General features: G+C 51.0%; 2 protein-coding genes across 2 annotated transcripts in view; both read right to left on the bottom strand.

Annotated features, from left to right (window-relative positions):
* Positions 1-72: 72 nt before the first annotated feature.
* CCDC81 (coiled-coil domain containing 81) lies at positions 73-9,148 on the bottom strand. The gene is made up of 10 exons (XM_058854835.1): positions 7,981-9,148; positions 7,338-7,594; positions 6,896-6,981; positions 6,253-6,356; positions 5,891-6,008; positions 5,545-5,653; positions 5,085-5,260; positions 4,685-4,803; positions 4,104-4,350; positions 73-208 (listed from the first exon to the last, which is right to left on the bottom strand). The coding sequence occupies exons 1-9, from the start codon at positions 8,390-8,392 to the stop codon at positions 4,307-4,309; spliced, it is 1,425 nt and encodes a 474-aa protein (XP_058710818.1). The 5' UTR covers positions 8,393-9,148; the 3' UTR covers positions 73-208; positions 4,104-4,306.
* A 3-nt stretch (positions 9,149-9,151) lies between these two features.
* Positions 9,152-22,513, bottom strand: part of CCDC30 (coiled-coil domain containing 30) — a 39,123-nt gene continuing 25,761 nt past the window's right edge. The window contains exons 14-25 of the mRNA XM_058855461.1: positions 21,559-21,707; positions 20,000-20,240; positions 18,414-18,587; positions 17,587-17,796; positions 16,864-17,021; positions 16,271-16,418; positions 15,680-15,801; positions 14,088-14,229; positions 12,525-12,661; positions 12,127-12,238; positions 11,298-11,365; positions 9,152-10,724 (exon numbers count right to left, since the gene is read on the bottom strand). Coding sequence (XP_058711444.1) covers positions 10,502-10,724; positions 11,298-11,365; positions 12,127-12,238; positions 12,525-12,661; positions 14,088-14,229; positions 15,680-15,801; positions 16,271-16,418; positions 16,864-17,021; positions 17,587-17,796; positions 18,414-18,587; positions 20,000-20,240; positions 21,559-21,707 — 1,884 coding nt within the window. The 3' untranslated portion in view covers positions 9,152-10,501. The remainder of the gene's footprint in view (positions 10,725-11,297; positions 11,366-12,126; positions 12,239-12,524; positions 12,662-14,087; positions 14,230-15,679; positions 15,802-16,270; positions 16,419-16,863; positions 17,022-17,586; positions 17,797-18,413; positions 18,588-19,999; positions 20,241-21,558; positions 21,708-22,513) is intronic.

Here is a 22,513-nt window from a genome sequence, read left to right as displayed (position 1 = left end):
TCAGAGCTTTATAAAGACTTCACACAGCATTAGGTTGGTAATCCATTAATCCAAACTTTTTATTGACGTATCATAAAGCCTGAGGGGGACTCTCACATATCTACTCAGTAGCACAGCTCATCAGTCACACCCAGGCAGATCCTGGGATTTATGAGTTGCTCCCACTTTGAGATGCTGTCCGTGACACAGGTGGGCAAAACATTCCAAGCTGCAATAAATAAATGGTGGATACTGAGCTCCAGCAGCACCTGAAAGTCCCCACAATTCTGGCCACTCTCTGCAGAGCTGGGAGTAAAAAAAGAAGCTTGGAAGAAGATAGAAAAAAAATTGACCCAGCCAGTGGCCTGTTCTGGGAGTTCCAGGAACTAAGAGTGTAATAATCACAGAATTATGGAATTGTTAAAGTTGGAGAAGCCCTAAGATCATTGAGTCCAACCATCAACCCAGGACCTGGTGTTAGGTTGATCGCCATTAACCTTGTCCCCATATGCCACATCCACACATTTTTTGAGCATTTCCAGGGATGGTGACTCCACCACTGGCCTAGGCAGCCCCTTTCAGTGTCTGACCACTCTTTCCACAAAGAGATTTTCCCAACATCCAACCTAAAGCTTTCCTGGCACAACTTGAAGCCACTTCCCCCGGTCCTTTCCCTTGTGACCCCACTCCTGTCAGGGATTTGGAGAGAGATTAGGACCAAGGCAGAGAACCCCAGGCTGAGCCTACACATGCCCAACTATAAAACATCATCTCTGCTCTTTGCAGTCCCTAATTAAAATGTATGTGTTAAAAGGCACGGGGGGCGTCATTAAGGGCAAAGGCTGCTAGGAATCAAATCCATTTCTCCATGACTTCAATGCTTATATGGAAACTCAGGAAAGTCACATGGATGGAGAAGGACCAATGTGCCTCAGGCCAGTTCTCACATCAAGCTCAGGTCCTCAGATCTGTAAATCATTTCTGGAATTTTGTGGGTCTGGATTAACACAGACACCAGGAGAACAAAGTTCCTGATCCCAGCAGAGCAGGAGAGGGCAACAGTCACCCAACTGAGCACCTTCCTCAAATCTCAGCAGTGTTTTATACTCCAAAGGCTTCAATTTTTGCTGTAACCCAAATTATTGTTCTAGTTACGGTGAAAATCATCTTTCTGCTTGGAGCAAAATTCCACAATCCAAAGCTGCCAAGTCCCCAGTCAGGGGCTTGGAGGGAAGGAATCAGACTTTTCTGATTCAGAATAATCCAAAAATTACTATAGAGTTGAAGCTGAGCTGACAATGCAGAGGTTGAGCTGAAAAGACTTTGCTTCTCTCCTCCCCCCAGCCTCATCCACAAAATTTGAACCCCCGGAAGGATCTTTATTCAAACAAAACAAGCTTGTTTCCTCTCCTGTAACGACTTCTCTGCTTTCTGCCCTGGCCAGCAGCCAACAGCATTTGCAACCCCACAGCATCTCAGGCCTCTGTCCTTAATTACTTTAATGTGGGCCAAGGGTGGAACAGCAAAGGGCAGAACAAAAATCTCTTCTGAGAACATTTCCCTTGGAAATTTTTACGAACATTTTCTTCTCCAAAACCTGGTTTATCCTCAACCCATTAAGCCCTGAGTACAGCTTGGTGGAAACGAAACAACAGATTAAAAAGGCACTGGGGGAACCAGAGAATTGTTAAGATTGAAAATAAACAACAAGATCATCGAGTCCAACCTTGGAGAGACCACAAAGAGGAGAGGACAGGCAATTTTGGAGAGGTGTCACAAGAGCACAGAACCATTGGCTGCAACTCTGTGTCTGTTGGTTCAATGTCCAATGAGGCGTGGTGTACCTCAGGGCACTACATTGGACCAGTGCTCTTTGACACCTTATCAAGGACACAGTGAGGTGGAGCACAACTTTAGCCTGTTGGCAGGTGACTGGAAGCCGAGCAGGATTAGTGATACACCCAAAGGACGGGGCCATCCTGGAGGAACTGGCCACGCTTGTGAAGTGGATCCATGAGAATCTCATGAGGGCCTGCACACGAGTAAGGAAAATCCCCAGTCTCAATCCAGGCTGGGAATGAAGGGCTTGATAGCAAACTTGGGGTAGAAGAAGGACAAGAGAGGGACAAGCTCACTTCTGGACTGATAGTGAAGTTGCCACAACCCACGTTTCAGGACCTCGTATTTGGCTGCCTTGATCTTCCTGAGGGTCCCATGGGCCTACTTCTGGAACTTGTCCAGGTCCCCCTGAATTACATCTTGTCTCCCAGGTGTGTCACCTGCGCTGCTCAGCTCAGGGTCATCTGCCAGCATGCTGAGGGTGCCCTCGACCCCACTGTCTGTGTCATTGATGGAGACATTAAAAAGCACTCGTCCCAGTATGGACTCCCAGGGACACCCCTTTGTCTCTGAGCTCCATCTGAGCCCTTCACCGCTACCCTGTTTGTGGCCATCCAACCAGCTCCTAATTACCCAGGCAATCCATCCATGAAATTTGAATTATTACTATTTTAGAGGAAGGGTGTTGTGGCTATGCTGTGCCTCTTTGCCCCTCAGTGTCACAATGAATGTCCATTCAGGGCCACTACCCCACACCACATTCATGTCCCAATTCCACTTCTCTCTGGGGTTGTGAAGGTCTGCAACTGCTTCACCAAGCTCAGGAGGGACTGTTCAGTTGGAGGTACAGGGAGGAGGGCAGAGACCTTCTGCTCACCAGGTCTGCTCCTGGAGGTTCTGTGGTCTCTGAGACACCCATGTTCTGCAGACCCAGCCCCACCAGCCCAAGACCTGGGAGAAACCAGGGCCAGAGGAACCACCCATGTCCCCACCTGCCCCTCCTGCCTGTGGCCGTCCTGGGGCTGGAAGGTGGGTCCGGTTGTCCCAATCCCAGGCTCGTTCCCTGCTGTGCAGAGCCAGTTCCCACGCTGAAGTGAGGGACCTCCATAGCTTCATTCAGGTTGTGCGCAGCAGGACCTGGTTTGTTCCCACGGGTGTTGGCTCCCCGTTCAGCGAAGTTTTGCATTATTTATACATTTTAGCGAACAAAGGCCTCAATATTCATTGGCTGCATGCTACAGAGTTCTCTAATTAATATTCTATCTTCTATTGGTTAAATGATTGTCTCTTCTCACACTAATTAGTCCACAGGCTCAGTCTTGTCCATCTTTGGAGTTGGTGTGATCCTGGAGTCAGTGGCTGTGAGTCATTTGTCATGATACCCTCCTGCCAAAATCACCTTTTATTGAGTGAACACCTCAGACTGATGAACTGGCCCTGTTTGTCCCTCCTTAGGCCCAACCTCAACAGCTCTGAGGGCTGTGCAGCCCTCAGAGGGACCTGAACAGGTTGGGGAGATGGGCAGGGAAGAACCTTCTAAAGTTCAACAAGGGAAATGCAGGTACTGCATCAGTGGAGGAACAACCCCAGGCACCAGCACAGGCTGAGGGTGACCTGCTGGAGCAGCTCTGCAGAGAAGGAGCTGGGGGTCCACGAGACAGTGAGCCGTCCCTGAGCCAGCAGAGTGTCCTGGGGGGACAAGGAGGCTAATGGGATCCAGAAGGTATCAGGAAGAGCATTGCCAGCAGGTCAGGGAGTGCTCCTGCCACTCTGGTCAGCCCTGGGAGGCACATATGGAGTGCTATGTCCAGTTCTGGACTCCTCAGGAGAGGAGGGACACGGAGCTCCTGGAGTGGGGCTGGTGGAGGCTGCAGAGATGAGGAAGGGCCTGGAGCATCTCTCTGCCAATGAAAGGCTGAGGGAGCTGGGGCTGCTCAGCCTCAAGAGGAGACACAGCTGAGAGGGGCCCTCATTCCTGTCTGTCCCTGTCTGCAAGGAGGCCTCAGAGCAGGGACCAAGCTCTGCTCCGGAGGCCCAGTGATAGGACAAGGGGAATAGGCAGGAACTGATGCCCAGAAAGTTACAGCTTTCTGAACAGGAGACAGAACTTTGCTGTGCAGTGAATTGAGCCCGGAACAGGTGGTTCAGAGAGGGGGTGGAGTCTCCCTCACCAGGGATATTTCAGACCCATCCAGATACAATCCTGTACCATGTGCTCTGGGATGGCCCTGCTAGAGTGGGAAGGTAGGACCAGATGAGCCACTTGGGGTCCCTTCCAACCTCACCTGTCCTGGCATTCTGTGGCTGGAGTCGTCCATGTCTACCAGTCCCATTTAGATCACCAAACGCTGTTGCCCCGACCGCGGGCTCAATCCCTCTTGTGGAGCAGCAATTCGTGCACCAAAGTGACAGATTTCTAGGTCTTTATTCCTTTTTCCATGGTGCTGTGTGGCTGCCCCCGTGCCCATGGAGTTCTGCTGTTCTCTCTTCATTGACCTCCAGCTGCTTCACCAAGCTCAGGTAGATCAGGAGCTGTTCAGGATTCGGGAGTTACAAGGAGGAGGGCGGAGACCTTCTGCTCACCAGGTCTGCTCCTGGAGGTTCTGTAGTCTCCCAGACACCCCTGCCCTGCAGACCCAGCTCCACCAGCCTGAGAGAGGCCAGACCAGACAGCAGAGAAGCCCACTCATGTCCCTACCTGCCCCGTCCTGCCTGAGGCTGCCACCTGGCACTGGAAGGCATGTCTGGTTCAGGGACAGCTCCAGGACCCCCCATACCCACCCAACAGCACAGACAGGGGCTGCTGCCAGGCAGGGGAGGAATGTGATGCCACAGGAAAATGCATCCAGTGCTAGGAAATACTTACCGAGGGAATTGTCATCGGACCATTCCCGTAACTTGTTGATCTGCAAGGCCTTCATGCACTGTTCCCGGGCAACTTTGTACGGCTGCCGATTTAGGAGGACCTGTTTTGCTCGTGGAGTCCTGCAAGGCAGGGACGGATTCCCCTCTCACTCCCTGGCTGGAATCCTGCCTGGCCCAGCTCCTGCTGCTCTTGTCTCCACATTCCCTTTGGCCCCACCACTGCCTTCAGCATGGGCACATGGGACACCAGAATCAGGGGCTACTCCAGGGCATGCCCATGTCAGGGGATGTCCAAGGTACCATATCCAGCCCAGGCCTCAGAGCTCCACTTCCATGATCCCAAAGGGGTCCTTCCCACCTGCTCAACCCCCCGGCCCTGACAGGTGCTGCCACACTCTTACCTTGGCTGTGGTCGTCCTCCACAAGGGGATGGTGTCTTCCCCTCCTTTCTCTCTGGGGACAAAGCAGCAGTCACTCCTGCCACAGCAGCCGCTCTCTCCTTCCTGAGCCTTTCAAATCCTCCAGGACAGAAGGCAGCAGCCTTCCCCAGATGCTTCTGCTCTGCCAGGGGTGGAAGCTGTTATATGAAACAAAGGGAAGGCAGCTCAGACATTCTGGCAACAGTAAGGGTCCCATCCAGCAGCCCATGATCCAAGGGACAGTTTGAATCCCTCCTCTCTTCCCCAGAGATCTTGGCAGTGTCCCTCTGCTTCATGATGAAGTCTGGACACCGCAGAGGTGATGAAGTTGTTCCCAGGACTGAATGGAACCCAAAAGACATCCCGGAACGGACACATTCAAAGGGAATCTTCCAACAGCCTCCCTGCAGTGATGCAGGACATGATCCTACATCCATATCACCTGGACATGTTTTTGCTGCCTGGTGGGAGCTGCCAGCCCAGCTTTGGGTGCTTCCATCCCCTTGGTGGCTCTGCCCTTCTTCACAGAGTTCTCAATTGGAGGCAGCAAACTGCAGAAACACCACACAAGCAATTTGTCTGAGAACAGTGAGAGCATCTTCTCCAATGTGTTTTCCAGGCCTCTTCAAAACACTGCTGTCCACTTCCCATGTCACAGGAAGGGCCGAGACCTTGGGCATGTGCCCAGATCTGCTCTCCATAAGTACAGGCAGCATGGCCAAAGGTGACAGCTCCTCACACCTGTCCAGGAGTACAGAATTACCTAAAGGCAGCTCTTCCAGACTCACCTCCCTCTCTGCACTCCACCATCACCCTTTTTCTTTCCTCTTCCCATTGCTTTCACATCATAAATCTGACTTGGAGAAAGACGTGGACGAAGAAAGAGGCGTTGGCTGGGAAGGTTCCCTGATGAAAAAAAAGAGGAAGCTCCCCTCAACTGCATCTCCAGAACACTTTGGACATGAGGGATCTCCCAGACTTCCTGTCCCAGCCTAATCCCCTTCCCTGAGGGTTGTGCTGCTCCATATTCCCGTCTCACTGCTTCCTTGGGTCCCCATTCAGAAGAAGAGGGACCTGATGGGACACTTTTCTGGCAGGAGACAGAATTCCCTTTGGTATGAAAGATGTCAGTTCCTAGAAGGGAACATACCCAGAGTTGTTTGGCGCTTGGTGCTGGTTTTGCTTGTGGTTCCACAGCCTTGTAGGGAAGCACTTATAGGATGTGGCTGGGACTTCCCATCTGCCTGCACAAAGCTGCAAAGAAGGTGGTGACACCAGTTTGAATAAGGGCAGCAGAGTCCATGGCAGCCTCTGGGAAGAAGCTGTTCCCAGGCATCCAGTTTTCCAAAGGAAACATTAACACTGGAGCATGGACACAAGAGTCTCCGTCCGTAGGGCTCCTCTCAGCCAGGTCTGGGATCCCACTTGCCAGAGATGCTTTCCAGGGAAAACAAAGCTGTGGTGACTGAGAACACCCCAGGCTCTGGGGCCTGTTTGTTCTCAGTCCTTCTCAAAGGGAAAAAGAAGAAGCTGGTGAAGCTGTCTGCCCCATGGCCCCCAACTGTGTCTCCGGGGTCATTCCCAAAGAGGTGGGAAGGTAAAGCAAGACCTCTTCCCAGGGAATCCACCTGAAGACACTCCCCAAAGGAGCCAGAATGTCCATGGACCTCACACAAATTCAATTCCACTTCCAAAACTAAACACATCCAAGGATTCCTCCCACACAGGAGAAGCCAGGACCAAAAGCTGTTGCTGGTTATCACCCCGCCATATACAGAAACAATTGCACTCACTGTGGCAGCACAAAAACACCTCCAGGAGGGATCTGGGAAATGTCCTTTTCCATGTGGCCTATGAATAATGGCTTCAGATTTGGTGACTGCAACAGGGACAGAGACATGGCAGGAACCACAGGGAATTTACCTGCTGTTCACAACACACAAAACCCCTCTTCCACTCCCAGCCCCAGCTGCCCCTCCTCAACCCCCAACCCCAGCTCTCTCTCCACCACCCTGTGCCACTACATCGTCCCAAATCCATAAGCACCTCCACCACCTTGGCACTCTGGGACAACAAGACCATGCCAGCAGCCTCTCCACAGGAGCCAAAGCCCAGGGCTAATTCCCTCCTGGGAACAGGAGGGCAGGCTCAGTTACCAGAATCATGGAAAGCTTCCCAAGGCCACGGCTGCGTCCCCAAGAGTTTGAGGGCATGTGAAATACATGCCAGATTCACCTGGAGCAAACCTTCTGCCAGGCACTGTGACTGAGCCACCTCCCGGACCAAGTCTTCAAAGAATCTCATGACCACGTGGTTTCCCCGGCAGACCAGGATGCCAATGTCCTTGAACACAAAGTCGAAGTTCTGGCCACTGGACAAGGCCCACTCACAGATCTTTAGCGTGGCCTTGATGCACGTCACGATGGTGGCCTTGGGTTTGTGCAGGCGCAAGGCCACCTCAGCACAGATTAACTCGTCTGCTTTGGAGAGCCCTGTTGAAAAAACATGCAACACAAAGTCACTCACTACGCCCTTCTGTGGCCCCTTGAGGGCCCACTAACCCCCTCCCACCACAGTGACTCTTCACCCAGCAGCCAATGTCATGCTTTTGTGCCATGAGCCCCTGTCCCTGCACTGCCAGCTCAACCACCGTGTTCCAGCTTCGCAGAACCTCTCAGGTGGCTGTGGGAGCCAGCAGGAATCTTCCCAAAGCGGTGGGGATCATCAGAGTCTTCAGTGCCAGGAGAGTCTCAGAAATACCTCCAAGAGTGCTCCAGCAGCAGCCAGCACACTGTGAGCACCCAGAGAGCCCTGGAGGGGTTGCTGGAGGGACCCATCCCTGTCCAGGGGGAGCGCAGGGCTGAAGGGCTCATCTTACCAGGCACGGGGCTTTTCCCATGGAGGAGCTTCTTCCCCACCAGAAAGGGCTTGCTCAGATTGAACTCTGGACTGTCGGCCATGAAACCTTCCCCTTCTCCATGCCAGATAGGTCTTTTCATAATGTGGATGGTACCCAGGCCCATCAGTCCAACTCTCTGGAAGCAAAAGCAGGCAATCAGAGGGCAAACAGAAGGGAAGGCTAAGGGTGATCTGTGGCCTTTCCATCCCTGCAGCTCCAAGGCCTGAGATGGAGCCCCCAAGGAAAGCTTTGGAGAAGTGCCAAATCCTGCAGATCCTGGAGAAGAGGGAGTGAGGAACCATCTGGAGTGAAAGATATATGGGAGAAACTCCTGGAGCCTGGGAAGGCCCAAGGAGTGCAGGAGCACTGCCTGGGCCTCCGTCCTTTCCATCCATCCTGGGGAAGACTCCAAAGCGGAAATCCGATGTTCTACTCAAGCAGCGCTTGACTTCTTGCCCGCACTCACAATGGGTCTCTGGCTAAAATGCAGAATCTGCCAGGGATGTTTCTGCCCTCTAGGCTAGGTGAGGGCCAGGCAGGATGGGTAAGGATCAGGAAACCCCCATGGTCTGAGGGAACACCATGAGGAAACCAGCCCCACCTTCTTCAGCACCAGGTCTTGGCGATAGCACTCAGACACACAGTCCCAAACTTTAATGATTTCTGTCAGAAGAAGAGAAAGGGCCATGCTGAAGTTACGAAGTTTATCATCCCCTCCTCATCTTCCTAATGTCAGATCCCCTTCTCCAGAGGGACCCTTTCCCTGGGCAAAGCCATCAACACATTCCCACCCCCAGGGGCAGGAGGATGCCAGGACCTCGGGGATCTCAAGGCTTTACCATCCTTCTGAAAGTACACAAGATCCGGAGACAGTGCGAGGAGGAAGCCAGGGAAAAGCTCTGTCATGGCTGCAGCTCCTCGTGCCTGATTTCTTCCTCTCCTGGCCTGGTGGGATGGTGGGGCACCACAGCTGGGCTGGTCTCTGGCTCTTAGGGTAGTGGGTGTTATGGTTCCATGGAGGCAGAACGTCCCATTGTGACCTCACATGTGTCACCAAGGGGCTGCAGAGCCCCACACAGACATCCCCCTGGCCCCAGGCTTCACTCTACAGGGGAAGGAGGCTGCACTCGTCATTTCAAGGGGCTGCCCCCACCCAGCCACTGCCCATTCTAACGGGTCTCCCACAGCCACTGCTGAAGCACACAGGAAAATTGGATGGAAATCGATTTAGAATTATTTACACGGATACTGGGAACTGCTGTGTTACAAGTTAGAAATTTGGCGGAAAACAAACCCAGTGTCCCAGCTGGTCCTGAGGGATCAGAGGGCCTGGGGACAGCAGGGCTGAATTCCTGATAGGCAGGTCTGGTAACATCCAGTAGGATCACATCACAAACACAAATTCACCAACAGTGCAGTTTATTGGAGCAGCAGGTTACAGACTCTTGTTAGACTAAGAGTGATAAATGCACTGGACCCATAAAAGCTGCACAAGACTAATGCTCCCAGGAATTCTCTGATGCATTTGGAGGCACAAATCTTTGCTAAGGGGTCTCCATGCGTTGGGGAGGAGGGAGGAGCATCCAATTTATCTGGAAATGAGTAACATCAAGAGTCGTAATGAGAGAGATGACAAAGGCTCTGGATCTTGGCAAGGGCAGAACACAGTGTGACACCTGAGCAGCCCTCCCTCTTCCACCTGCCAGATTCCAAGGGTAGGGATTATCTGGCCTCTGCCTGGTAACCCATCACTCCCTCAGCAGGTGATCACACCCGGGTACTCCCATCACCATGTATCCAATGGAAATCCCTTATCTTAGACTGTGGGCCTCGTTCCTACACAGGCACAGAGCTGCAGCACAGCAGACCTCCATGGCACTGGTGTATGCAGGATCAGGAGATGACTGGCTTCAGTCATCAGTGAATTTCTGTCCTGGCCAGAATCCAAGTTAGCCAAAACCTTTGGAAATTGTTTGCATAACTCCAGCAACACTGGTGCTGGTCCACTCAGGCTCTGACTCAGGCTGGGACTGTTCCAAGTCAGGGAATGACTAGTTATCCTCTCCCCAGTGCTCAGATATCCCATTCACCTCTGCACAAAGCAAAGGGAATGCTGAGAGCATGGAAAAAGGGGAATGACAGTGTGTGGGCATGGATTGTGGGCACAGGGTAAAAGGGGAACTTCTCCAAGTTTTATCTATGAAATTTATAGATTTGGACTGGACAGACAATTAGGGTTGAAGGAAGACACTCTTCACCCCACCCCTCTACCACTGTACTGAGTTTATCTACAAATTCCAGCCTCCAGTGGATCTGGGATCACACACACATTTACAGGCGAGCAAGTAAAACAAAAAATAAAAATCTCTGGAATCATTTAGTTGGAATATATCCCAGAAATTGTCAGTCCATTTGGCAATTCTATTTGCAAGCTCATGGTCCCGTGGCCCCAGGAGCCCAAATCCTGCACTTCAGGTAAGGCTGCACCAACATTCCCAGCTCAGAAGTTCTCGGAGCCAAGGCTCTGACTCTCGTCCTGCAGCAGTGAGGTCATGGGGACCGTGGTATCACCAGGAGAGGCCACATTCAGGTACCCGATATCCGAAGGCTGCGAGGGGGACAGGCAGAAGGAAGAATCCTGGCTCTCGGCCTCTCCTTCAGGCCTCATGTTCTGCGGGGACTTCAGGGCACCGAGGGGCTCTGGGAGATCTCGGGGTGGGAAGCTGGAAACAGATTTCCATTTTCTGTCATTCTGTGGAGTCTGGGTGACCCTTATCCAACACCTCTGAGCAGCACAGGACAATGTTGATGCTTTTCTCTTGGATCAAGGCTCCTCGTCCATCCAAGGAAGGGACACCCTCAGCCAGCCCAGAACCTGCACAGACCACCCCCAACAGTGCCTGGGGCTATGACCAAACCCTCTGAGCTGCATCTCCAGAGCTGCCTTCTCCTCATCTGGCTTGGCATGGATTGGAATGGAGGAACACATCCCAGAGTGATGTGGGACACAGCTCTGGCCGTACTAGGACTCCAAGTCTCACTACCTCTTGTATAAAGACTCCTCCAAAGCCACTGAGCACCAAGATTCCTAAATCCCATCATGTTCCCAAAAATATTCCGAAAAGTTGACTTCTCCATCCCATCAGCTGACTGATTTTAATACCATTTTAATACCATTTTCCCTAAAATTTGACCAAAAACTAACAAAAAAAGGCCTCTGGGAAGTGAAAGCACAAGGTGGAGCAGCCAAAATGCTCAAGTGGCTCCTCCCTGGCTCCCCCTTCCCACCACGGTACCTGGCACGAGGAGGTGGCAACACCTTACTCTGTGGCTGGCATTCAGAGCCAGGAACAATCTTCGAATCCTGGAAGGAGGAACAGAGACTTTGAAAGGAGGAGGTACAGGTCAGACCCTGAATTCCAACAATTCCTGGTCTTCCAAGCTCTCCCCCAGCTTCACTGAGAGTCCTCCCACCAACTGCAGCCCCACAGAGGTGCTAATCAGGGATTTAGTTGTCCTTTGGGTGTAAATTTATGCTACAAGTCCAAACCAAGCTCCACCAAGGCCAGGTGGGCTCCCAACAGCCCTTTCCTCCTCAACAGCTCATTTCCAACCTGCCTGGGTTCTTTCCAAATTACAACTCCCAATGAACTCCTAAATCCACCTGGTTGATTTGAAAACTCTTTGATTTCCTGGATTTTCTCAATTTTTCCTGCCAAAGTTCTTCATTAACATGGTCAATACTTTCACTCAACTCAGGAATTATTGCTCAGCTTGGCCTGAGGGAGGAATATTCCCCCTGGCAGGGGGAATATTCCCAATCTCACACGAAGGGTTGGTTCTCCTTTCCTAGAGCCAACTTTACAAATTAAGCCTTTGAACAGCTCTAAATGTGCTGAGATTCCCATTCCTGTGGAAGGGGATCCCATGGGCAGCAGCTCAGAGATGAGCAGGGGCTGAGTGTATGGAGCCTTCAGCTTGTCACAAAGCCTCTCCTCCCCACAGCTGTTGCCACCTACCATATGGGAGGCCTTTCCATCCCAAAGGATGGATCCAGCTCTTCCTCAGACCCTCAGGCATCAGGTTCTATGATTCCTGATGATCCCAGCCCTCCCAGAGTCTCACCTCTGTTTTGGGGGTGACGCTGCTCCTGGCAAGGCACTGGGATGTGGCCACATGGCTGGAGAGTTGGAGCTTGTCCTGCAGCCGGGCATTCGTCTCCTCCAGGATCTTTCCTCTGGGCATGGCACAAAGCACAAGTTATTTTCCTTCCAGCCATGCTCCATTTTCAAACAGGAATTTTCTTTTCCAACCTCAGAGCTGTTGCTCTCCACAGCCTCCGGCTCAATGGAGAGGTCTTGGATGGGAAAACAGAGTAATTACAATGCTAATTACAGCCATAAAAGCTACTGCATCAATGGCTTGGGGCACAGTCCAGACTTTCCTCTGGAATTCTTAAGAGAATGAGGCACAAAACCAGGAAAAGGGAGAATCCCAGTGGATGGACATCAGCAGGGGCCTACCTGCTCTGCAGGGAAGGAATCCCAGACCAGAGGCTCCAAGGCGACTCCTCCTGGTCTGATATTTTTTGGAGGAGCCGTCGCCTCTCCTGGAGTAATTTCTCATTCTCAGCAGTGATCTGGGAAATCAGCACCTTTCCCTTAGGGTGGTGGAGAAAGAAAGAACAATCACCAGTTACTCTTGATTCTTTTCTGTCCTCTGCAAACCTCAGGGCTTTTCCAAGGGACTACCATTGAGGGTGCCAGCTCCTAAAACCTTGGACTCACTACACCTGCAAGTGCTCAAGAACCGTGTGGATGTGGCACTTAGGGACACGGTTTAGTGGTGGTGTGTGGATGGTTGAACTTGATGAAGATCCTCACCTTAAAGGTCTTCAACCTCAACGACTCTGCAATTTCATACCTTGTCAATGTAAAATAACCCAGAAAGGGGCTCTGGGGTCACTTTCCAGCAGGAACTGCTGAGGCAAAGGAACATGGAGCTCAGCCAGTGTCTGACTGGGATTTGAGGATGTGGCTTCCCCCCAGGGCAATCCTGAGCCAAGAATTTCTTTTTGGCTTTTTGTTGCTACAGGTTGGTGCCCCTGGTCCCTTCCTGCAAGGAGTGATTTTGGACAAGGACCTGGAGTGACAGGACAAGGGGGAATGGCTTCCCACTGCCAGGGGGCAGCATTAGATGGGATACTGGGAAGAATTGTTCCCTGTTACAGTGGTGAGTCCCTGGCTGTGGCTGCCCAATCCCTGGCAGTGCTCAAGGCCAGGTTGGATGGGGCTTGGAGCAACCTGGGATAGTGGAAGATGTCCCTGCCCATGGTAAGTGGTGGGACAAGATGAGCTTTAATGTCCCTTTCAATTCACACCGTTCCCCGAATCCACGATTATTTTCACAGAATCACTAGGTTGGAAGAGACCTTCAAGATCATTAAGTCTAACCCATGCCCTAACACCTCATAAAACCATAGCACCGAGTGGCACATCCAGTGTTTTTTTAAACACATCAGGGATGGTGACTCCGCCACCTCCCTGGGCAGACAATTCCAGTACTTTACCACTCTTTCAATAAAAAACTTTTTCCTTATATCCAACCTGCATTTCCCTTGGTGCAGCTTAAGACTGTGTCCTCTCCTTCTGTCAGTTGCTGCCTGGAGAAAGAGACCAACCTCGACCTAACTACAACCACCTTGCAGGGAATTGTAGAGAGTGATAAGGTCATTTCTGAGTGTCCTTTTCTCCAGGCTAAACAACCGCAGCTCCCTCAGAAGTTCCTCACAGAGCTCGTGTTCCAAGCCTTTCACCAGCCTTGCTGCCCTCCTTTGGACGTGTTTGAGAGTCTCAACATCCTTCCTAAACTGAGGGGCCCAGAACTGGACATAGCACTCGAGATGCAGCCTCACCAGTGCCAAGTAGACGGGAAAAATGACCTCCCTGCTCCTGCTGGCCACACTGTTCTTGATACTGGCTAGGATGCCGTTGGTCTTCTTGGCCACCAGGGCATACTTTTGGAAGCAGCGATGCTCCTGCAGCTTCCTTCCCCTTGCAGGAGAAGCCCTGTATGTGTCCTCTCACCTTTTCCACTTGGAGCTTCAACTCACTGAGCTCATTTTCCAGCTGTTTGATCCTGCTGTCCCTCTGTTTCACCTCGTGGATGAAGGTCTCCTTGGCCCTGCGGATCTTGTCCTTGTGCCGGAGCTGCATCTCATTGTATTTCCTGGGAAAGCAGGGACAACTATCAAGCTGTGAAAGGCACTTTTGCTCAGGGTCACCATCCAGGCAGGAATGTTCCGGGTTTATTCAGGCTCCTCAAAGTTCAAACTCAGACTCTCAGCCATCCCCCAGCTCCTCCATCCTGCCCAGAATGAGCATGGACTGTCTGGATGCTTTCACTGATCAGTTTGGGGGTGTTTTTGTTGGAAACTTTAATTTTTAAGTGTCAATTAAATGGAAATTGATAACAGAAAAGGACCAAAAGCATTTCCAAAAGTGACTCCCGGCTTTACGAATCCTTGCGCTTGTCCCTCCCAGCTCTTTATAACAAACAGGATTATAAGCGCACCAAAACCGGAAGTTCCAAGGCAAGAATAAGTTGGTTTTGTTGGTGGGGATGTGGTTAAGGGAATGACTACTGAATGGGAAGAAAATTTTGGAAAACCCTCTAAGATCATCAAGTCCAACCATTCCTCCAACCATTCCAAGGCCACCCACTAACCATGTCCCCAAGTGCCAGATCCAAACATTGGTCAGAAAATTAAGAATTCTGAACAGCAATGGACAGGCCAAGAGGAGCAAAAAGAGCCACTTCAGTGTGAGCTTCTTTGAGTTAGGACACTGGGGACAAGTATTTTTCCCTCCTGACACCTCTGATTTTTACTCTTCCTCTCTTGCCAATTTGGGCACACTTGTCTATTTTTATCCATTTGGGATAGAAGGGAAAATAATAACAAAAAAGAAAAGAAGTATCTACCATATAAGGGGTATTTGCCAAAGTTTGCTCAAAATTCATGATAAGAAAAAGCTACTCTGCTTCAAATTAACCAAAAGGGCTCTGGGGAGAAAGAAACAGCTTCATGGAGAGTCTTTGCTGACACCAGACCTCAAGCAACACCCAGACCATCCTCCTGTGCTGCCTTCACCCATCAAGGAGAGCAGGAAGGCTGGGAGAGCTGGGGGTGCTCACCTGGAGAAGAGAAGGCTCCAGGGAGACCTCAGAGCCCCTTCCAGGGCCTAAAGGGGCTCCAGGAGAGCTGGAGAGAAACTTTGGACAAGGGTCTGGAGTGCCAGGACAAGGGAGAATGGCTTCCCACTGCCAGAGGGCAGGGTCAGATGGGATATTGGGAAGAAATCCTGCTCTGTGAGGGTGGGCAGGCCCTGGCACAGGGTGCTCCAGAGAAGCTGTGGCTGCCTCATCCCTGGCAGTGCCCAAGACCAGTTGGATGGGGCTTGGAGCAATCTGGGATAGTGGAAGGTGTCCCTACCCATGTCAGGGGTTGGAACAGGATCGGCTTTTATGTTCCTTCCCACTCAAACCTCTCTGGAATTGCCTGACAGCAGACATGGTGGGGGAGAGGAGCTCGCTGCACACAGGACTAGTGGACTTAGTGCTAAAAGCCTGAACATTGGATAGGAAAGTCCACACCACACAGCAGGTTCTTGGACATTACCTGACATAGAGATCCTTCTGGTTCAGGAGTCGGACACCTTCCTCATACAGCGCTTTGTTCTCCTCCTTCAGCAGTGCCAGCTGCTCTGAGAGCTTCTGGTTCTCCTTCTGGCATTGCACATGCTGGAAAAGGGCTATTTTTAACCTCTGTGTGTGTGGCCCCAGATGGAGGGGCCCCTCTGCCTCATCTCCAAAGCTTCTCTCTCATCAATCCCAGTGGTTCCCACTACAGCCAATATCCAGTCAGCCAGCCCCCAGACCACTCCCTCCTACCCCTAACAAGCAGTGGGTTTTTTTGCAGAGAGAGGCAATGAACCCTCCCAGACAAAGGACTCTGCCAAAATTTCCAAGCAAAAACTCCAATCTCTGCAAGATAAAGGGAAGGAAGAAACCACCAAGCCTTCCTGTACCCTCAGAGCTACATCCCAAGAAACCAACTGGCAACGGGACACTGCTTTTCCTCCAGATCCTGTTGAAATCAGTGAGATCTGCAAGGGCTCAGCCCCTGATCAGATGTTCCTGATTGCAGCAGCTCCCAGGAGCACATTCCAGTTCATGATGTATGATGAGGAACCCCCTCACCGTCACTCACCTCACCAGCATCCAGCTTCTTCTCATCCTCCAGGACGTGCAGGGTCTTGGCCTGGAGCTCCACATGCATCTTGGCCAGTGACGCCTCTGTCTCCCTGGAATGCCAAAGCTGCTGCCGCAGCTCATCCACCTGCTGTTCCAGGAGCCTCCTGGAAACACGATGAGGTGACAGTGAGAGCTGGAGGGGGATGTGCCACCTGCCCACAAGGTGTCTGTCTGTCAGCCAAAACACCCCCTGCTCTCCTCTTGCCCTGGCTGACATGGAGGGGACAGAGGAATCGGGATGTCCCAGTTGTCCCCATGTCCCAGTGAGACAGAAAGGGAGGATGATATACTGGGATCATTCCCAGCTGCACAGGGAAGGAGGCTGTTGGCATCACTGCACTGACATGAGAGGCCATGGCCCTTCCAAGACAGATGAAGCCTCCAATAATCTTTTAAATCTCAGGAAGGGCGAATCCCTGGAGATCCAGGGATAAGGCAGGTCCAAAGGGAAGACGGGAGGTCAAAGCAGTGGTTTGGGTCTCCCTGAACCCTCCCAGGGCAGCCGGGAGCTGACGGAGGGCTGGCAAAGCCCCCGCACAGCACAGAGACCTTTTCAGCTGCTCCTCGTGAAGCTCCTGCTGTACTCGAGCTTCATTTTCACGAGCTTCCTTCAGATCCTCCTCCAGAAGCTTCTTATCAGAAACACGGGCCTCTGCCAACAGCAGCTGGTGCTGGGAATCCTTCAGCTTTTGCTGGAGTTTTGAGACCTTAGATTAAAGTGGACATAGATTAAACTTTCTGAATATACAGGCCAGTGCCTGAATCAGATCCCTCCGATTCCCTGGTGTCTGACGCATGGGAAGGAAAGATTTCCTTGTTTTGACTCTAAGTCCATTAAAAGCAAAACCTTTGGAACGGCTACCGGATTTTGGACCAAACAGTATGCCACGAATTCCCACCAATCTTTTTTTGACCCAATTTGATCCTGAAAACTTTAAAAGAGAATCCGATTATTTCCGCAGAAGCATGGCAGAACCGGTGCCATGGAAAACACAAGGTTTTGAAATTTTCCAGCCAGTAAACAGTAGGAAATCTCCTAAGCGAGAACAAGACAGGGTTCCCTGTGCCTGCCAGCCCCCCTATCAGTATTTCAGAGATATTGGGTTATCAGACATGGCTTCTATTGCCTTGATTATAGTCCTGCTTATTACAGGCTTTTTTCCTACAATATTAAGCTGAGGGATCGCAAAAAGGAATTTGGGGAAGCAAACCTGCTTGTTTTCTACACAAGCGCTGCACAGAATTATCAAACATACCCCAGCTTATACTCACCTTCTTTTGTGCTTCTCCTGTTCTGGATTTCTCCTGGGCCAGCCTCTCCTGGAGGCTGCTCTGCAGCTTATCAGCCTGGGAGCACTTGGAGAGCTCCAGTTCCAGCTCCTTGACCTTCTGCTGGCTCCTCTCCCACTGTGCTGAGAGGGAGGAATATGTTTCTGTGGTGTTTGAGAGTTTGGCCCGGGCCTGCTTCAGCTCAGCTTTGACCTGAGATCCCAGAAAAGGAATCAGATTTATACTTCAGAATAAGTCAGCTGGAATGGCTTGGCTAGGGAAGGGGAACAGGATTCCAGAATGAGCAAAAGAGGAATCAGAGAAGAAGTAAAGTATGTTTTATTTGGATGCAGTGAAATTTGCCACAGAATCCCAGAGCAGTTTGGGTAGAAAGGGGCCTTAAGGATCACCTGGTTCCAAGCCCCCATCATGGGCAGGAATAACTTCCGCTACCCCACGTTGCTCCAAGCCATGTCCAACCTGGCCTGGAACATTTCTGAGGATGAGGCAGCCACAGCTGCTCTGGAGCACCCTGTGCCAGGGCCTGCCCACCCTCACAGAGCAGGATTTCCTCCAAATAGCCCATCTAACGCTGCTCTCTGGCAGTGGGAAGCCATTCCCCCTTGTCCTGTCACTCCAGGTCCTTGTCCAAAGTTCCTCTCCAGCTCTCCTGGAGCCCCTTTAGGCCCTGGAAGGGGCTCTGAGGTCTCCCTGGAGCCTTCTCTTCTCCAGGTGAACACCCCCAGGCTCCAGATGGGCTCCAGCCCTCGTAGTCGTAATTTCCATGGAGCTGAGGCAGAGCACACTGGGGAGCCTGGCTCTGTCCCTACCTTGGTGCATTCCTGCTGGAGCAGCAGATTTTGCCTCTGGAGGTCGGCATTCTTCTCCCTCTCATACTTGAGCTCCCTCTCGGCGGAGCTGCACAAATTCTGCACCCGCCGCAGATCTTGGCGCAGCTGCTGCAGCTTCTCCTCCTGCTGCTGGAACCTCTCCTCAGACAGGCCCTGCAGGAACAGCAGAAAGACACACAGAAATTAACTTTAAGGCAGGATAAAGATGATTAAGGAAGGCAGAAGCCAGTAGGATTAAAGGGCATTTGGGCAGGAAGATGCATAAAGTCTGGCATTTCTCTGTCCCTACACTATGTCCTGCTCCCTTCCCTGTCCCCATAGGGCTTTAAGAGCCATGTGGATGTGGCACTCAGTGAACACGCACTGCTGCGTTAATAGTTGGATTTGATGGTCTCAGAGACCTTTTCCAAGCTCAGTGATTCTATGATTCTCTCCATCACCTCAGAGAAGCCAATACAACTCCTAAGGCAAGGGGGGAGAGATGATAACCTGGATAAGGGAACAAATCCCTGTTAAAACAAACCTGTCCAATCAAAGCAAAGTCACTAGGTCACTTTGGATTCTTGTACCAGAGTCTCACTCAGGCATCCAAGCGGGAGTGACATAGCCAGCCCAGGTCCCAGAGGGACCAGGAACACGAGAAAGGTGAGTCCTAGCAGCAGGACAGGAACACAACAGGACAGAGCCTGGACACTGGGAAGTGCCACTGACAGTCTCCAACGGCTCCTGGGAGATAACCAATCTCCTTGGCTCGCTCACCTTCCTGGCACGCACACCAAAGCCTGGGTTGTACCAAAGCCTTTCTTTCCAGCATCACTTTCTGCCATCTCTGGATATGCATTCCCACTTTGCATCTTCACCCTCTGCCCTTGGGACCAGATGGAATTCACTGAAGACCATATCTGCCTTCTCAGATAATCCCCAGGTAACTTCCCAAGCTGGGAAAAGTCTTGATCCAGTACTGTGGGATCTGGCAGTGTCAGTCATCCTGGAGATCCATTGGCTCCATTGGTTTTGTGGGGATTTCCCCACCTGTTTCTCTCAGGATCCCTTCCCACGTCCACGGCACTCCTTATGTCTGGCTCTGCTCCACCTGGATGATTTGCTTCTCGGATACAATTGGATTCCAATCCCCTACTTCTCATTCCCACCCTGGCCATACAGATCACCTTGTCCTCTCTTCTCTCCCAAATCTTTGCACAGAAGCCGAGCTCCTCCTCAGTCTCCCCATCCCGAGTTCTTCCATCATTTCCTCCCTGTTTAACAGGGACACCTGCACCTCCCTTTCTCTTTCTGCTCACCAAGTGAGAAAGGTGAACAAATTCCATAAAAAATGGAATTTTTTATTTAAAAAAATTTTTAAAAATTTAAAAATTAAACTGGATAAATCAGTCCAGTTTATCCAAGTCACCACCACATCCAAAAGCATAACACAAGGAAATGAACACATCCCTAATTTCCAACCATCGCTCACACCACAGGACTGGCTTCCAGCCCACTTTGATTATGTTTTTCCCCTCAATTAATGACAAAAAGCAGGGTGCAGATGGCAAAGCTGCCCATACCTGTTTCAGGCTCCCCTCTAAACTGTCTGCTGAGCTCTGCCATGGGAGAAACCTGTTCTCCCTCTGCTCCAAGCCTGGAGTCATCCTCCTTGTGTCTCCACTGGGGCCCTTCTCCCAGCCACTCCGGACGTCACATTTGAGCTGGGCAATTTCTTCAAGCAACATCCGTTTCTCTTCATTGCTCTTTTTGAGCTGCTTTTCCAGCTCCTCCTTCTTCTTGTTGCTCTCTAGTAATTCAGAGCTTGAAGGAGAAATAGTAAAGGAGAGAGATAACTAGACAAATCCAGGGAAAACACCCTTAAAGGGGAAAAACTTGGGAGATGAGAGTCCAGTGAAACACTCAAGTGCTTCAGGAGGCTCCAAAGGGGATTCAATCCTGGGTGCAGCAGTCCTGGGCAAGGGTCAGTCTCCCTGGGACATTTCCCACAAAACCACGTGTATGCAAAGGCTCAGCTCTCCCTGGGAGGAGGTTACAGGCTGGCTAAGGAATCCTCACAGAGACCCAGGAGCTGCTCTGGACTCAAAGTCACAGGGAACCACTGGAATAGGGACTCAGGTGTCCCAGTCCAGCTGTCTGACTTTTCATCATCTGAACTCCATCTCCATTTTCTCCATCCAAGATGAAAGCTGTGGCTGCCCCATCCCTGGAAGTGCCCAAGGCCAGGCTGGATGGGGCTTAGAGAAACCCAGGATAGGGGAAGGTGACCCTGCCCATAGCAGGAGGTGGAACAGGATGAAGTTTAAGATCCCTTCCTCCCCAGAACAATCTGGAATTCTGTGATTCTGTGTCCTGGATGTCCAGGCACTGACACAGGCTGTGAATCACCATCCCTGGAAGTGTTCAAAAAACCTGTGGATGTGGCACTTGGGGACATGGGCTAAAGGTGAACATGGCAGTGTTCCAAGGAAACAGTTGGACTCAATGATCTTGGAGGGCTTTTACAGCCTGAATGATTCCGTGATTCCTTAGCAGCTCCCTGCTGCCTTCTCCTGGTTGTACTTTATCCCAGCACCAGTAACCCAGGTCACTGTAACCATACTGGATTTAATCCAAGCTTTTGTTTACTAAGGACAGCCTGAGCCCAGGTGCTCCAGCTCCAAATTTGTCCTGATCTACTCAGAAAGGGGAGTTGGACCAACATCTGCTGATACCTCCCCTCAAAAGACACCCAAATCCCAAGGACTACCCAAATCTCCAGTGGGACTAGGACCACCAGCTGCTGCCAGCAGTGAGCCCTGAGGAGCCCAAACCCACAACAGGAGATTTCTGAGACCCCCTTAGTCCAACTTCAAGAGAAGAATCCTTCCCGCTAAGGTCAGTTCCCATTTAGGCTGCTCAGAATCTGGAAAAGCTTCTAAATATCTAAAGAAAAAATCTTTAATCATGGGTGATCCTGATGGCACAAAGGAAAGTCACCAAAATCAGAGATGCTGATCCAAGGACAACATGAAGATGCCATTTTTGCCAGGAGGAGCCCCATGGGGAGTTGGAAAAGACTCAATACTTGAGTCAGCAAAGACAAGGAGCAGAAAATACCACAGCCTTTGTTAAGGTTTACCAGAGCAGTTCTTGTTCTTCCCTCAGGTTTTTGATCTGTTCTTCCAAAAACACTACTTTAGCCATCTGTTCCTCATAGGTCTTTGCATCTGCACAGGGATCTTCCTGTTTCTGCTCCACTTTGGGACTGTCTTGCAGGATTTCAGAGGCCTGTAAAGTCAGAAAACATCACGACTTGGATTTCCTTTGCTATGACAGAAATCTTTGGAGCCATACAGGACAATCTGGGGACTCCAGGAAGACATGGCTTGTAATTCTGTGGCTAAATTATTGCAGTTCTTTCCCCCTCAAAGACACACGTGAGTCCTTTTTTCTGCATGGAAAATAGCTGTGTCTAAACTACCCCCAAGCCATGGTTCTTTATTTGATTTCATCCTACTGTGGCACATCTGCAGCTGCCAGGGATTTACAGCATGTGCCAAAGCTCTTTACAAAAGCAGCAGCTCTTGGCAAACCAGGAGGAGAAAAAAGTGTGGCTTCAGGTGGCTCTCACAGAGGTGCTCCAATTCTACCCCAAACACCTTCCTAGGCATGGCTTCTCCACTCCCAGTGTCACCTAACCCTGTAACACCAGGTAACAGCACACCCTGAACCTGACACTTGAGAAGAAGATGCCAAGAAAATAAAAGGGGCAGGAAAGGAGGAATGCATCAGGACAGAGGAACTCCCAGCTGAATTACAACTGGAGCCTGCCCAGTGTCAGACCTGTTGCTCAGCTGTGATGGACCCAAATCCTTCAGACACAAACACCATTATTCTTACTAAACACCAACTTTGATTGCTAAAGCTTTTTCATCAACCGCTCTTCCTGAGCTTTCAAACCCAAGTATTTCCTGGTATTTCAATTCTAAGGCACCTTATCTACACCAGGACAAATTTGCTCATATTTGAGCAATACACCCCAGCAGCTCCTGCCTGCATCAGGTACCACAAGAACTGGGAATTCCTTCCGTGTC

This window comes from Poecile atricapillus, chromosome 22, assembly GCF_030490865.1.
Source record: "Poecile atricapillus isolate bPoeAtr1 chromosome 22, bPoeAtr1.hap1, whole genome shotgun sequence".
NCBI classification, from domain to species: Eukaryota; Metazoa; Chordata; class Aves; order Passeriformes; family Paridae; genus Poecile; species Poecile atricapillus.
The sequence above is the reverse complement of the archived record's forward strand: the minus strand, read 5'-3'. Positions and strand labels throughout refer to the sequence as shown.